Source organism: Rhagoletis pomonella, unplaced genomic scaffold (genome assembly GCF_013731165.1).
Source record: "Rhagoletis pomonella isolate Grant_MI unplaced genomic scaffold, Rhpom_1.0 Rhpom_scaffold_00001, whole genome shotgun sequence".
Lineage (NCBI taxonomy): Eukaryota > Metazoa > Arthropoda > Insecta > Diptera > Tephritidae > Rhagoletis > Rhagoletis pomonella.
In genome coordinates, this window is record NW_023458555.1 from 49,604,115 (window position 1) to 49,621,651 (window position 17,537).

The window sequence follows — 17,537 nt, forward strand, 5'->3', positions numbered from 1 at the left end:
TGTTCTGCATCGTCTACATGTAAGCAGTTAACTCAGTAAGGGCTCGCCACCTTCCTCATTTTGTGCAGGTACGCTCTAAAGTATCCGTGGACGGTCAAGAACTTAGTGAGGAAATAACCCAACTCTCCGTGTGAGCGGTCTAGCCAGCAGTCCAGATGCGGAATTAGTTTCGCAGTCCACCTCCCTCTTAGAGCACTGTGCCATTTTTGTTGCCATCTGCTTAGTAATCCGCTTTGGCTTCCTTTGCTGCTGCGTTTTCCCAATCCGTTTTTTGACTGCCACTCTTTGGTTAAAGGTCGATTAGCGATGTTGACGCGAGTACGAGTACGGCTGCCTCCGATACGTACGATGCCAGTCTTGGTGCTGCGTTGAATGTTGGCGAGACCTCTGCGGTATTTGTCTATTGTCTTCATCAAAACGCTCCATATACCTGGTTTGGGTTCCCGCAACCCCGAGATATTCGTAAATGTTTTTTAGCACATGTCTGAAAGATGATATATTTCCAAGCATATGGAAGCAACAAAGACTGGTACTAATACCAAAATCTGCCGATAGATCTTCGCCTTCAGCATACCGCCCATTTGCCATGCTCAACAACACAGGTAAAGTGTTCGAGCATATAATAAAAAACCGCCTGGAAACATACGCCGAAAACCGATTATCGCTTTTCCAGTTTGGGTTTAGGAAAAAGCGCTCAACGACAGACGCAATAGAGGTGACCAAGACCATTGCAGAAAAGGCCATTAGCGAGACACGCTGGCTTGGCGGTGATAAAGAATATTGCTTGGTGGTAACACTGCACGTCAAAAATGCATTTAATAGCGCCAGCTGGAAACAAATCCTGAGTGCTCTAAGGGACTTTCATGTGCCGATGTATCTGTATAACATCGTATCAAGCTACTTAAGCAACAGAGAGCTTTGCTACGGAAATTAAAAAGGCAATGTCTACCACAAAGTCGCAGCAGGGGTACCGCAGGGATCTGTACTGGGCCCCCTACTGTGGAACATAATGTATGACGGTATATTGCGTTTGCCAATTCCTGAAGGTGTAACCATCGTTGGATTTGCTGATGACATTTCGCTTGTGGTGGTGGCAAAAACGTTTAGCGATATCGCGCACATTGCAGAGGCCGCAGTATCTACGGTAGAGAAATGGCTAAGGACAAAGTCTCTTGCCTTAGCTGCCCACAAAACAGAGGCGGTCCTAATTAGAAGCCGCAAGAGGGTGGAGAAAGTTAAACTAACAGTTGGCGGCGCCACGATCGAATCAAAGCCGTATGTCAAATGCCTTGGCATCTTACTCGACCATCGGCTAAACTTCCGGGACCACCTAGAGTACGCCAACAACAAATCCGCAGTGGCGACCACAGCGCTATCTAGAATTATGGCCAATACTAGTGGGCCACTCCAACAATGTAGACAGCTACATTAACAGAGGCATTAACGAACGGTGTCGGAAGAAGCAGCTCTAGTGATAGCAGGGCTATTTCCCCTTGATATCGCTGCATAAGAGCAACACGAGCTCCATGTGGAAAAACGAGGTCACCCAAACACTGAGTACGTAGACCACAGGAAAGCAGCAAGACAACGAGGTAAGGAAAAGTGGCAAGCAAGCAGCCTTAAATGGAAGGTGGACCCATCGGCTCATTCACAAACTTGACGTATGGTTAAATAGGAAGCACGGCGAGGTAGACTACAACCTCACGCAAATTATTAGTGGCAACGGCTGCTTTAAAAGTTACCTCTATCGTTTTGGACACGAGAAAGATTTGTTTTACGAAACTTGCGGCCCAGAAACGGAGGAAGACGCAAAGCACATGATATTTACTTGTCCACGATTCAACGATGACCGACGAAGATTAAAGGAAGCTTTGGGCGTTAACGTTGCATCAGAAAACTTAGTCCTGCGAATGATCGAGAGCGAAGAGGCGTGGAAGGCGGTCTGCAGTGTATCAGCAGAAATTATGCAGCAGTTGCGGGTAAGCGAACAGCAACGACGCAGAAACGAACAAGCACAGCGATTAGAGATAGATACTAGCTAACGCACAAAGTGCGGACTGAGACTATGAACGGAGACCCCGACGTTCGTATAGAGATGACTGACAACGTCGACCTAGATATCTTCGAGAAATTTGCTCAAACGGCCTCCTGACGAAATACTTGACGGTAGTACCAGGGGGGAAAACCGGACGAGAAGAGGTGGTTTTAGTGGGTTAAAGTCTCACACTGACGGGGTTAAGGCTTTCGATGCTTTCCATCTCTATATGAAAAAAAAATACATGGTTTGGGTCCATTTAGGTTTGCCATTCGTCTGCTCAGCGTTGCTGTCTTTTTCGACGCTCTTTTCGACACACTCTCGATGTGATCGCAGAATGTGAGCTTACTATCCAGTATAAGCCCATAGTATTTGACGCATCGCGGGGTGGAGATGTCTTCTTGTTCAGATCCATCTCCTTTTTCCAGTAAGCTAATGTGAGGCTGTAGTCCTCCATCCACATTTTAATTCTTCTTACCGCCGGTGATAGCTGTGAGAGATATTTTGAAACTGGAAGTTAACTGGTAACCAGAGTTCGCATACTGTCGCGCTATACCTGAATGGGAAGGAAATAAAGGTGTCAATAGTAAATGCAAATTATATGTAGATGAATAACACATTTTTATTTCTAGTAATTTTTATTGTTAACAGTACAAGCAAGAAATACAATACTTATTTATACAAATCCCAACAATGTCCACTATGCTAATAAAAAATACATACTTATAATAAAAAATAGATCAAAATTAGAAGCTTCTCAAATATTATAGTTCAATGTGCAAAACTTTTAAATTATCATAAATCACATAAATATATTCATTTCCTTTCAAACCTAATACTTAAGAAGGGAATGTTCGTTTAGTAAAATCTATAAAAATATGAATACCCTTATGGGACACCAGCGAAAATTAATAAAAGGAATGGATTCATTATTTCAACCAAAATAGTAACAATAATACATAGCTTGAATAAAATAGGAATAGTTGTGCAATTTTTGATATTCTACTTTTAAAGCCACACTTCCGGTTTGGAATATTATTCGTACGTTCTACATATATGTAAATGTTTATAACAATTGATCCAAGGCCAATCCAATTACATGCATAAAGCTTCTTGTTTCCTAACTAATTTTATCACTTTCTATCATACACTAATTCTGCGCCTAGTTTTCTATGAAAGCAGTCGTTTGCGCAAACACTTTAATGTGACCAACAAAAGGCAAAATACGATCGTTGTTCCTAGGACCTCAGGAAATGTAACACTCTTCACCATATATCAGAAGGTATCCGACGGTGGATGGCTATGTTAATCATCACGCTTGCAACAGCAGCATAAAAGGGAACTTTTAGTACTTTTTGATGGTTTATGGTATGGGTACGGACCACGCATGAAGACGTCGATAAGTTGGCAATGGGAGCTGAAAATATATATAAAAAATAGTACACAATTTTAAGTACATATGTATGTATAGTATACAAAAGTTTATAACTTTCCAAAAGTTCTGTAAAAATGCCGCAAGCGATAACAATTTATCTCTTTCAGGTCCAAAGGTTTATTGGTTACGAATATTTCATTCTGTTTTGGAGGATAAGGATCCTGCAAATAAACCCCCAGAACTCTAAGAAGGCATCCGAAGATCTCCTTGAACAAGGTGGAGCTTACGTAATCCTGATTCAGGAGTCGTGCTTGACCAGTAGCGGTATCTCAGGGATCAGACCGCCTAAGCGTAAGCTGATGGTGGAGAAACAAGCAGGTAGATGAAGATCCTGTATGTTCATTAGAAATGAATTCAAAGCAATAACTTCAGCAATGTGACCATTATGACGGTTAGCCTGGAATGCGGCGCCAGAGAGCTGAGGCTGATACCCGCATATATGACACACGAAAATGAGATGAAACCACCACCACTACTGCTGCGGAAACCATAAATAAGGCCAGACGACGGAAGGCCAATGTCATTATTGGATCTTATGAAAATTCGAGACACTCCTACTGGAAAAGCTCAGACATCAAAGTGAGAGGTGGTCACGAACGAACCTTCCTTTATCTCTGTGGATAGAGAAGAGGTCCTTCGAAATTTAGAAGAACTTATTAGGGCCTCCATGGCTAAATTCAGCCAGTATTAATACTTCGGAACTATTCCCAAAAGCCTCGCAGGGTCGGGTAGGCATAAAAAGCTCGATTTATGATGCTATGGATTTCACGTAAGCCTGTAAGAAAGCAACGGAGAGCTTATGCCCACTGAGTAGGGCCTCGCGCAAAGTCAGTCCGAAGTGGTGAAAGATTTAACTCTCCAAGGTCAGGACGTCAAGCAGGTGTCTCTTTGACAAAGCCAGGGAGAGTGGACAATACTCTGACTCGGAACTTCACAAGGTGGGACTAGGTATATACACGTATGAGATAAGAAAATGTAAAAGGGAGCCATGGAGAAACTTCTCCGAAACCGTAAAAGGCTGCCACGAAACGCAATCCCGTCTATGGAATACATAAGGACGATGCGCGAACAGGAATCAATTAAGGTTCTCCTTGACACTCATTTCCCAGCCAAATAGGCTTAGTGTGAGCTAACCGGTGTTGTTGGAAAAGCACCGACTGTTCTGGGCGATTAATTCCTTCATGACCTTCAAGTCTCCTGGAACGCTGCAAAAGGCAGTTGAGATAGTTATATGGAGCTTGGAGGAGCGTGAGAGTAACGTTTGTCTTACCCGAAGCTATAATAAAAAACCCCCAACCATATCCCGCATGCTGCACGACAGAAAGGTCGCATCGAAGCTGGATGGCAGAGTTGGACCAGGTGTTTTCTGTCAGAAAGTCTCAATAAATCTCATGCTTAGGCTGCCGGATTTCTACAGCGTCTTTCAGGCAGAGGTGCCCGCTATAAAATAGGCAACTGATTGGCTATGCATCAGTGTTTTGCCGATTAGAAGGGTAAATATCTACTGTGATAGTTAAGTGGCAATCCAATGGGAATTGTAGTGCTGATAAATTAGCAAGGAAAGATAACCTCGAGGCCAACATCTCGCACAGGGAGGGTGTAGGAGTTCCGTTGGCAATGTGCTCCTAGACAGACGGGCGCACAGCAGGCTCAACGAGCGCTGGGCGGAGGCCAGGGAAGACAGCTAATGCGGCTGTTGGTACTCTGAACATTGAGCCCAGCGGTACATCAGCATGGCTTCCGAAAAGTGCACAAAGTTTCCTGCTTCCGCACTGTATAGAAAGTATTGCTTTCCCATACAAAAATCGTAATCGTCAATAAGGCATAAAACCGTTACAAAATCCTCGAATCACTCGCGGGCAGCGCTTAGAGCCAATATATATATACAAGGCAATCGGCCGGCCGTTTCTAAATTATAGTGTGTATTTTTGTTCACCGGCGCTAGTAGGACGTACTCGTAGACGAAGCTCCAGCCTGGTCAGAACGCCGCACTCGGGACTGCGACTAAATGAACATAGTCAAGGCACACTACCACATGTAAACCCCTTTGGCCACTTGCGTAAAGCCGAGCCGTTCTTTAGTTCAGAAACAATTTTCTAGATCTTAGATTCTAGGGTCCAGCTACATATATGTACGCCATTCGCTAAACAAGACGAGCCATGGAAAGGCTTTTAACGGAATTTATCGAGAGTTCATTAATACATTCAACAACTCTTGAGTGGTAAGTGCCGTCATCGGAGGACAATCATCACCCATCGTAGACGGAGAGCTCGAATTTCTTCGTCAGAACAGCGTCACTTTGGCACAACTCTATTCTAGATATTGTAGCAGGTTGAACTCTTTCTCATCCAAAATTAACTCCAACATACGCGACTTGTGTCCAAAATGTAAATATGTCTGTCGGGACACTAACCATCTCTTCAGGTGCTCACTGGAACCAACTCCTCTCATACCCCTAACCCTATGGTCCAACACGGTCGAAACTGTCTTTATACGGAGCCTTATATTAAATGAGCTTGACGACAACTGTAAGTAATTTAAAGAATTTAAGAAAGGCTTAGGTGGCCGCTAGAGTCGAGTGGTCAGGAAAGCGCACCACCACCTTGCAGAACCCTGGTTCAATTCCTATCAAAAAAAAGCTTTTTTCTAATAGCGATCGTCCAACGGCAGGCGAGAGCAAGCCTCTGAGCATATTTTCGCCAAGGAAGAGATTCTCATAAAAAAACCTTTCGCTCATGATATGTACAGCCTTAAGTAACTAATACCTACATCATTGTGAGCTCCTGTTCATTAATCACTTCGCCGTCACAATTCCAGCTGGATAAATTATCCTCGTCGTCATAGTGAACATAACTTTGTGTAATCGGCTGACAGGAACCACTAATGCTGTAAGCCTCCTCAAGGTTCACGTTGGGAGAGCGGAAGCAGAACTTCTTGGTGCGATACGTTTCCACAAAGGGTAAATTTCGCTAGAAGATATAGATATTCACTTTTCGTAAAAAAAAAATTAAAATTAATAATACATATACCGTTACTCACAATATCTCCATTGCGACTCGTCAGGTTGAGAAGCAGCCGAATATTATTGAAGAGCGAAGTTTTTTGCACTAGAATCAAGTCCAGATAGCCGTCGCCTACATGGCTGTAACGCGCCACGCCGCCTGGACTACGCGTGCAGGCGCAAGTAATATTCGCGCCACTGATCATAAAAAATTTACCGTTTATTGTTTTCCATTGTGTAGTTGGCGTTGTGCGGTCCAACACACTTTCGGAGTTTTCGGCATTAACTGCAGCAGTTGCTTGATTCACTACCATTTCACTTTTAGATGCATCACAATCTAGCGCTTCTTTTTCGTTTACGTTTAGCTTTTCAACTGATAGTTCCGACGCGTCTGCCAAATAAGCTTTGTTACTTTCGGCACCATCGTACGCTTCACTGTCATCTTCACAACTCTTCAACGAGGCGTTTGACGATGACGGCAACTCATCATCGTCTTGCGCTGCTGTCACCGCACCTGCCAGTATAGCCTTTTTCATTAACGCGCGCTTTGACGACAGCTCAGCTTCTTCCACGGCGGCTGCGCTGCAACGCTCACAATTCACACAGCATATTGTGTTATTTCCCGCTTGCACGCTTGACTCACTGTCTATTGGTTGCTGCACACGCAATTCCGCTTCGTAGCCGGTATTGGCAAGAAATGTTTTAACACCGGCATACTCGTAACGCTTCGGACCCATCCAACGATAGCGCTCGCTCTTCGCCGCCACATCGCCTAAGTAGCCATAGGAGAGTACGCTAGCGCAGAACCGTATGACGCCCTCACGATTTCGTACGCTGCAAATATCCATGCCACGTCGCTGACCTAAAATCAAGTGTATGGCAGCAGTGCGCACGTCAGCAGTACCGTGCACGCTGTAGGCAATGGTGTCCGTGCTGCCCGCCGGTATTATAGCGATTGGTAGCGCTGGCTTTGGCACAAATGCAGGCTCGCGTGGATCCATGCCCGAATCACATATGGCGCGGAAAATTAAACCGTTGATTACCTCCGCGGCCGTGCCGTCGCCACCAACACAACAAACCGCATCGAACGGCGTCAAATCATCACTGAGCAGAATATCACGTATCTGGTTCGAGCGCTGCGTCAAGATGCACGACGCATCGATACCGGCCAGTTGGAAGAGCGGCTTGCAATGACGCTCGTAAACCTCTACACCCGTCTTGCGGCCACCAAACGGATTAATGAAGACCAGCAGCCGACGCACGCGCAGCCGTAACGGTGCCGTGTTCGCTAGCATTTTATTGAGCAGCGCGTGCCATTGGCGCACGATGTACGCGTCCTCGTTGAACAGCACCAGCTTGCGCACCTCCAAGCGATTGCAATCCGTTGCCGATTTGATAATGCGCGCGGCATACGAAAGCGCTAGGTATTGCTCTGTGGGTGGCGTACTGCTGGCTTGCGGCAGCTGCTGCTGCTGTTGTTGTTGCTGGGATGTAGCATGCGCGCCGAAGTCAGCATATGGTTGCGGCGGTGTTATCAGCAATGCCGCTGACTTTGTGTTGCCCTTACTCACTCTGATTAGTTCGTTTATATGCAGCACCTTCGAGTCGCTGCTATAGGTTGAGCGGCGCGACAGCAGCTCCGTTGGTTGTTCGCCTATAGAAAAAGAAATATCATAACGTTTGTGGAGGATAATTTAATTTTTTAAAATGCATGTTATAAACAGACTATGCATTTATGTTCATAAAGGTCTCACCTTTCTTCAACGTACATTCAGCATCGACATCGCTTGCGCGTTTCGTTTTCATTCGCTCCCAAACGATGTGGTCGTAATTGAGTAAGACGCGATAGCGTTTCTTCTTGATTTGAAAGTTGTTCAGTAGTATATCACAATGCTGACTGCCGGCAAGTGGGGGCGCGGTATGTGGTGCCGCTGCTGTCGCTGTAGCACCAGCTTCTGCTTCTTTCTCTTTTTTGCTTGCAGCTTTTGAGTGGGCCGCTGTAGGAATCTGCGTGAAATCCGTGCTGCTCTGCGTCATCTTGGTGGCTGCTGGCTTATGACTGATTAGTTAAGCGCGATTCGACATAGCTATGGCTGTAATGAAAAAGCACAGAGAAGTGGTTGGAACAGGTTTTTTACGCAAAATAAACAGAACCGTTGTAGAATAGCGAATTGTGAAAAAAGAAACGAAGGTGTGAAAACATGAAAAAGAATACAGAAATCCATTAAACCCGCATTTTCCACGCAAACGATTGTAGTAATAAGTGGAAAAAACTGATAACTTGTTTCTCTCCGCTAGAATTCGCCAAGTGAGGGGGAAACTGGTTTCATGTATTTTGGCTGAACTGAAAGTATTAAGCAATATGAAGAGCAAAAATTAATTTTGTTTAGAAATATTTCTTAATACACAAAAAGTGGTTGGTGGAAATAAAGTACACCTTTGTAGCTGTTGGTTGCTACTTACACTTTTATTTACTGCTCAGTTTGCTTATGTCGAAAAAAAAACTATAGAATTCAGAAGTACAATATCTAGCCGTATAAGATCTAGAGACTCTGTCGTCCAAAAAGTTGACTATAAGTTTTCGAGGGGTTTTTCATAATACCGTCTTTGGATCATTCTCGAGACCACAGGACTCCAATCTGATACTCCTGCTTATAGGCGACACAGAAAGGTTTCTGTCCTACCAAGCTTGAGTTTGTAGTGGTGGAAGGCCTTGGTCCGGTTAACCCCCTTACAAAGAGAATCTACATCCGAAGAGAATCCTAAGTCATCCCAAAACGGAATAAACAAACTGTATCCCGAGCGAGCCCGAAACCCCCCATTTACGAAGTTTCATTAAAATCGATCAATGGCTTCATATTTTCGCCACTTTTGATGACCTGCTACCCCATAGCGGAGTGGTTAAATTCAGAGCAGAGCAAGTACTGCCATTTAAAGGTGAATGGCGTTGGAATTTCGAGTTGGTTTGCTAGAATTGTCAACAACACTGGATCACAACTTTTGGTTAGGTTTTTGTTCTCCAGACGCCACCATCCAATTTCCATGTAGACTTGCTCGGTGATTCCGAAAATCAAGTGAATTTTTTTTCTATGGATACGTTTTCGGGATATTTGCAATCTACCGTTATTCAGCTTAAAACAAAAAGTGGTCCTCTTAATAACGTATATCTTACAAACCAATAGAATAATCTTAAAAGGAGGTACGTCAAGCCAATAAAATTCTCCATAAACCTTATATACATCATTTTCCGATAGGATTGATAGTTTCTGACAAATTAATTAATCATTCCAGTTTTTTTTTATTTTTTAATGAAAAAATGAAAATTAAATCAAACTTTAACAGATGAAAAATCTAAAAAATAAAAGGTTCTGTGCCAAATTTTTGCATTTGTACTAAAGCCTGTTCTGTTACAAAAAAATTTAGTTGATGAAGAAAACACGGTGTAAGTGGCGTATGAGTAACTTTCTTTCCTCCTCATTTTTCGTACAATTGCGAATTTTCATTCGACTACTCATTATTTTGTATTTATTTATTTATTTTTTAAATTTTTCTTCTGTTAACGTTTGATTTTTTCATTAAAAAATAAAAAGACCTGGAATGATTAATTAATTTATCAGAAACTGTAAGCTCTGTCGGAAAGTGGTTTATATGCGGTTTATTGAAAATTTCATTGGCTTTCATTTGCCGTACTTTATATTAAGATTGTTAAATTGGTTCGTAAGATATACTGTTTAAAAGACCCAATTTTTGCTTTAAGCTGAATAACAGTAAATTGAAAATATCTCGAAAACGTATCCATAGAAAAAAAAATTAACACGATTTTCGGAATCACCGAGCAATTCTACATAGGAATTCGATAGTGGCATCTATAGAACATTTTTGCTGTAAACAAGTGTAATTAATAATAATAATAAACATAGTTACGCTGGTGTATGGCCGAGCGTCTCCTCTGATTTGTGGCGTGCGGCACGATGTTGTTGCACAAAGGGGAGAGATGTACAAATTTACGCCGCCTAAGAGCTGTTTTTCATTACAGAAATACACTCGGAGGTTTGCCATTGCCTGCCGAGGGGCGACCGGGCTTGAACCCAGGGCCTGCGGAATGGCAACGCACGCTGCTGCCGCTGGAATTGTCAATAATTAGGAGTCCCAATATCAATGATCGTCACTGTACCCGCATATATGAAAGCGTTTGCGATTGCAAAGCGTAGACGGAGAAATTACAAATATCACTTGTAAACTCATATATGTATAAATATGTTTTTTTGTATATGTGTACATTTCAAAAAGTATCTACATACACACTGACACAAATTGATGTGAAACTTGAATTAACTGGGCCTTGCGCGTTCAGCAAAATGCACTAAAAAGCCGGTAAAACGCAAAAAGCGTAAAAGCAACGAAGGTACCGTCAGTCACGATGCGATGTGTATTTGTATGCAGTACAAACTTAATTTCATTTCATTTTATGCTAATAAGCACTTTTGAGGAGATAATGAACGTTAATAGCCCGTAAAAAATATTAAGTTCATTTGAAATCGTACAAAGTTCAAAATCCCGCACCGAATTGCAAGCCCTGATATTTACTATAAAAACACGTAACGTAAAAGTACAAAATAAAATTTATTTATTAATTAACTACGGTAGCTGTGGTTTACATACCCATACTTACATACGAATTAAAATTCAAAGTACGAAGTTATTAAATAAGTAGTAAGTATAAATGTCAAGTTCAAGTGCAAAGCTGTTCACCTTCGCTGCATTTTTAACGACAATGACAACGGCACTTCGTTATCTATAGATGCATGCGCTGATATGTATAAGGTAGACAGACGTTCCAAATGAGGGGCATGCAAGAAAAAACCTTAGGTACCAAAAAAAAAAAGTTTTAATAAAATAAGCTCGATTGATATGAATATTTAGTTTATCTAATGCAGAAATCAGTTATATGCATCCATCATCGGTTTTGAAAGAGTCATCAATTATTAATCGATATGGAAATAGTGTTTTTATTTTATTCGCTCTGCTCCACAATTCAGCGCAGGATCCCAAAATATCTGCGAAGCCATTCCTGAGCTCGAGAAAACTGGTATCTATCTATCCAAATATGCCCTTAAATGATCCCTATTTTTTGACAGTTCAGCCAGTGTTTTAGATAGATTTAATTATTCAAATATTTTACAAATACACATTGGTGTTAGTACATAGAATATATGCATGATACAAAAACGAAGGTAATTTCATTGTCACTTTTCGGGCGCCATATTAACTACCTGACAATTAAGCAGATTGTGACATTTCGTGCCGCTATACCTAATCCTCAATAATCATTTATTTACTGTAAAAAAATATATATTTAGAAAATTAAAAGGAAATTTGTCTTCGATCTGAGCAATAACGAAAACTGAAATTCACACATCGCCGTATTTGAAAAAAACAACCAACTGACTTTTTCTTTGAAATAAAAGACCGGTAAATATGTTGTCCACCGCAAAAATTAGCTATTATTAAATTAGTTTATTCTAAAGCCAACCACCGAAAAGGATTTGGATGTGCTTTGCAAAGGTAAGGCTTTAATTCCGGTGCTTCATGCTATGATAGATATTATAGTTATTGACGATAGGTTATTGCCAGTTGAACTGGCACCCAGAGTTTGGAAGTAAGTAGTTAGAGGGCTGCCCAATGCCTTAAGTGCAGTTTGGCTGTCACTGCAAATACCTCAGCCTGGAGGACCGAAGCATACTTCCGGGCTCAGTGCTGGTATTAAACCAGCATTCAGCCGCAGGGAACTAAACATTATAGAATCTCTTCAACAAAGGTAAAGGTGGCGTACTATCCTGTGGCATTGAAAAGACACAAGTGCTCAGAAATATGCCGCTAGCAATTTCCGCCTGGCCCCACTCAGTGTTATAGCAGCATCCGTTTCTTTTTAGTCTGCAGGTGGCCTTTAAAGCTTTCCCACGTATGAAGACACAAAGTGACGGTAAGTGCAGCAGTGCGCCACGTATTGTAGAGAAAGCTTCAGGACAGCACACGGCAGTAGTTATTTGAAGTTTAGCAAGCAGACTTCCCACGCTCTTGATTGAGAATCTGCTCCACTATACCACTGGCGCATAGATAATTATGGGTCTGATCATAGAGGTATACATCCAGAGGATTCGCTATGGTGACACACCCCACGTTTTGCCAAAGACCTGCTTACATTGCCAAAATGCTGCCAATTCTTTAGAGGTTTTGTGTTCCACGTTAGATCTACACGACAGTTTTGTATCCTGAATTACTTCTAGATACTTCACTTCGGGAGAATTCTGAATTGTGACTTCTTTAATTGAGAGGCAATGAGCGCATACAACCTTCTCCGAAGCCTGTTTTGGACTATGCTTTAATGACGAAATATCTCTCAATACATCTTCTTCGGATTATTAAAAAAAGAGTTTTGTTATGTAAATTTATTTATTTTGTTTAAAATGAAATGAAAAAAGCTTTTTAATAAATAAATGTTTCAAAACTGGATTTTATTTTATTACTTCATCTCTGCACATCGATATTATTCAAAGGATCTTTAATACGCTTGAGAAAAACGTTCAAATTTGATTATCGAACACTTGAACTTGCTTTTTTTTTGTATGTAAATTTTACTCTTTTATTAAATCCAAATATTTAAAATAAAATCCCCCCCTCAAAAAATTTCAATGTGGCAAAGCTATGCTTAATGTTTGCATCTGGAGAAATGTCAAAAATCTGATTTATAATCAAAAAATAGTAGTAATGAAACCACCTTCTTTTTTGTATCATGGAATATATGTACGTAATTAACAACCAAATTTTTCGAGTGTTCTATGAAATTGTTTGTAATGACAAAATATACCTTTATTCAGTTAAAGGACAAGTTTGACCGAGCTTTATTGGGAATGCGTACACTTTTTAAAGTTTACAAGATTTGAATATCAAATCAATTGGATAGCTTTAATTTAAAAATATTTTTATATAGTACTGTAAATAAAATTTCGTATTTATTTCCATAAAAATTATGTTGTTAAAAATTATATTTTAAATGCTTTAATATTTTAGCCTAAGAATTATCTCAGTATTCAGTGAAACAAAATTAAAAGAAATTTTTCATTTTTCCTAATAAACAATCGTGGTACAAAGCTCAGTAAAAAATATTAAAAATAAAATGTTAATAAGCCACAATAACATTGACAAAATTAAAAGAACTTTGAAAAAATAATGTTAATTAACAAAAATTTTTGCACAGTCAGTGCCTCAGAATTTTACGAAAAGAACTTTTCCCAAAAAAAAAAAATTTTACTTTTTGAATCTAATAATTTTAAACAAATATTTTATATAAAAAATTATTATTAAGATATACGTCGGGTTGAAGAGTACATATTTACTGGTCCAAAAATGCATGTGAAAAAGTAAAGTGGGAATTTTTATGCTCTCACCCCCTAGGATTGTTCTATACCGAAAAAATATACCCCTATTTTTTTTTAAATAAAAATATATTTAGAGGTCGCTCGAAGCGCTCAAAGTTTTCCATGTATTTTATATGGAAAAAAAAACAATTTTCATAGAAATGGTATAGAATTCTTGAAAACCAATATTTTTTGATCGGCAAAACTCTGTTCCTCTTCAGAAGATTCTCAATAATATTACCAAACTATTTATTTAACCATTTTTTATAGTAACTATATTTTATGGGTCCGCCAAAAACCACAGAAAATGTCAGAAAATGCAGACAAATTAGACAAGTGATGACGGCAACTCATTCCAAGACATCATCTGTGGATATTGGAATCTCGTCGTTGTTTGAGCGTTGCCAGATTTTCAGTGTCTTTTGTAGGGCACTTTAAGGTTGTAGTCAATGTGATCTGATAGTCAAAGGATTTATGGTTAAATTCAACTCTGTCTAAAATAGAGGCAATCTGTAAAACGTCCCAAGTCTTAAGGAACTCCTAGCTGACTTGTCGTTTAAATTAGACATATTTAGATTTGGAATGTCCAGAACTGACTGTGGAGTACTCTCATTTCATAGGTATGCCAACTATCATACCCTCTGCAATCTGAGCATATTGAAATTGGCGTCAGGAAACTTTTCAATCTGAGCTACGTATAGTGAATCTGGATTTTTTTTTTTAATAATTTTATAAATAACGACTCGAATGGTCACTCATCGTTTTTTTTCTTTTACTGGATTGCTCCATTCCCAGCACTTTTTCTTACATATGTATTTGTATGCAATGCTACAATGCTTTTCCAACCTTTATTCTGCGTCTTAGTAAGTATACTAGATTCACAACTGCGTACATATAGTAAAATAAGTCAACGCATTAAGTAACCGGTTGATCTTGAATAAGTTCCACTTCGCCAATCACAAGCACCAACCATTGTTCTTTGTTTTTATTTTGGTCGCTAATACTGACTAGAATGGTATTTATTTACAAACATTTACTTAAATATATGTATGTATGGACAGATGTATGTACATATGTATGTATATACATATGTTCATACATATATACATATATATAAACTATATAGTATGTTTGTACAATACATATATGTATGTTAGTATTCTGTTACTAATGCATGCCAAGGTATTTTGCTACTCGTAGAGAAGGCACGCAAATGAAAGAACACTGCTATTCATAACTAGCTGCGTGATCAGTCAGGGTGACTGGTCACCTAATTCTATGCTGTATTAAATAATGCCCACTCATTAGTTATTGACTTCATAAATATAATAACTTGTATAACGCAAGTAAACATAGAAAAAAATAAAATTTTTAGTTCATTGACCGTTGTTTTCAAAACTTGAATGATTTTAGAGCTTCAAACGTGCTCATTCGTAAGTGAATAACTTAAATTTGTATTAAACTTTACATTTGAAACTAGAAAAGTTTCTGTCCTAAATCCCTCTTAGCTTGATCAGTGCGTAAGAAACACTCACCAAGCAAACAATGGAGATTCACCCAATAACGTCCTATGATTATTGAAATAAAATAAACAGATAACCACACAATGCGAAACAAATCAATTAATATGTATGTTAATGTCAGCTTTCATATGTACATACATACATACATATATACACCTGCGTACTTACTTTTGTTTATTTATTTTGGACTAGGTTTAAATAATAAATATGACCAGTATGAAAACTCTAAACTAGTGAGATCAATACAAAGGAATCAGACTGTAATTAGTTTTTCAGCTTAGCACATGCAAAAGTTTTCAAAGTATCTGCGGAAAAGTAAAATTCAAATTAGCACTCAAGCGACTTAAAATATCTTATGAGTTGGGTAAATTTTCCCAATGACAAAAAAGAAAATTCCGGACGAATAACTAATCATTAATAATCCGGATGTTCCGGTGCAATAAGAAATAAGTATTCGTCCGGAAGTTCCGGATGATTAGGGACAACCATTTTTTTTTCATCGAAATTTTTTCTGTGTTCTCGCATCGTGCTTATCTAATATATAAATATCGAACTCTTCCTACACGGCTGGACCGATCTTTATGTAATTTTTATATTATATATGGTAGGTATAGGAATCAGATGTAAAGCATATTTCATACCGCTAGGTGCAGGGGGCATTGTGGAAGAATACAAGTGAGATATCTTAGGGTTGACAGCTAGTTGACAGGGTGTTCAATATGGCAGCCAATATGGCAAGCAAAACCGAACGGCCCGAAGCTGCAAAACTACGACCCGAATGAAATAATTCGGGAAAAAATAACGGGAAAAACCAGGGTTCCGAGGTGCTGTTTCGTGACCAGGGTTTTGTGCAGCTCCGAAAAAATATGAAACAGGGTTCTGTGTTTATTGGAATTACAGAAAAGTGTTGCTTTGCAGCATAATTTTTTAATTATAATTTTATTCCAAATAAAGAAAAATTTAATTTTATCGAGTTTCGAAGGAACAAGAAATATCAATAAAAATACTTTTAAACTATGGTTTTTAATAAATTGAGTAAATTTTTTTATTTATTTTGAGACAAAATGTAAGTATACTTATTATTTCAGCATGCTACTGTGGCTGCTTCCGTCACTCGCGCGCACTGCCGTGCGCTGTGATAAATATTATCTGAGAGTTATGATGGTATTCAATAATCCAGTGTCATCTCAAGTCACTAAATTTGAGACAATTCGGGTTTTCAGAGAGAAAAACAGAAGGAAATTGATTATTGTATTTCATTCCTACACGTACTTGAACAAAATGCCAGATCAGTGCTCATAATTGTGAACAAATATTATTTTCATGTTGTTTATTTCCTTTGTTCTGTTATTGAATAAACAATAGGGGTCTTCATCAAAAGTGATAAACTCTTGATAAACTTGATAAAGTGATAAATTTATCATTTTGATAACTGAACTGTAAAACTTTGTATGGAAATCTATTTAACCAAAGTTTATCACTTTATCAAACGACTTTGGTGGATAAATGTATAAATTTAAGTAAAATTCAACCCCTATAGGTTGCCAGGTAGTCGCTTTTGCTACGAGCACATAAAAGCAAATGAACACAATGGACGAGGTAAGAATGAAACGTAACTAGCCATATAAGTTAAATAATCAACAGTTTTATGCGAATATTTACCATGGTGTACCTACTACCAAGGTACCTCTAATAATTAGGTGCTTTAAGAATTAAATAAAAATAAATCATCTCTTCTCCCCTTTTTGACAATGTACGCGCTAATAATATTATTTTACAAACAAGTTTTAGACAAAATGTGTAATATTTGTTGCTAAAAATACAAAAGCTATATGAAAAAATGACTTCTCAATGAAAACTGTTCGAAAAAAATTTAGAGTTTTGTATTTAAAATGAATCGGAATTTGGGGGCCATAAAAATGCGTTTTACTCCAAACTTTGTTTTTCGGATATATTTGTCATTCTTTATTGGCTCAGATATAAATATTGAATGAACTAACATATCTTAAATTTTTACAAAACTACCTTTAGTATGCAACCCTGCCAATATGCAAGGAGATGTAATTTGAAAAATTTAAACGGATTTCTTCAATCAACCTGAGCTGCGGACATCTTGCGAATTTAT

At 39.1% G+C, this 17,537-nt stretch overlaps 1 protein-coding gene across 1 annotated transcript in view; it reads right to left on the minus strand.

The window, feature by feature from the left end:
• Nucleotides 1-2,654: 2,654 nt before the first annotated feature.
• LOC118745855 (ceramide kinase) overlaps nucleotides 2,655-17,537 on the minus strand; it is a 74,679-nt gene continuing 59,796 nt past the window's right edge. The window contains exons 2-5 of the mRNA XM_036479538.1: nucleotides 8,226-8,564; nucleotides 6,510-8,125; nucleotides 6,240-6,439; nucleotides 2,655-3,452 (exon numbers count right to left, since the gene is read on the minus strand). Coding sequence (XP_036335431.1) covers nucleotides 3,341-3,452; nucleotides 6,240-6,439; nucleotides 6,510-8,125; nucleotides 8,226-8,508 — 2,211 coding nt within the window. The 5' untranslated portion in view covers nucleotides 8,509-8,564 and the 3' untranslated portion in view covers nucleotides 2,655-3,340. The remainder of the gene's footprint in view (nucleotides 3,453-6,239; nucleotides 6,440-6,509; nucleotides 8,126-8,225; nucleotides 8,565-17,537) is intronic.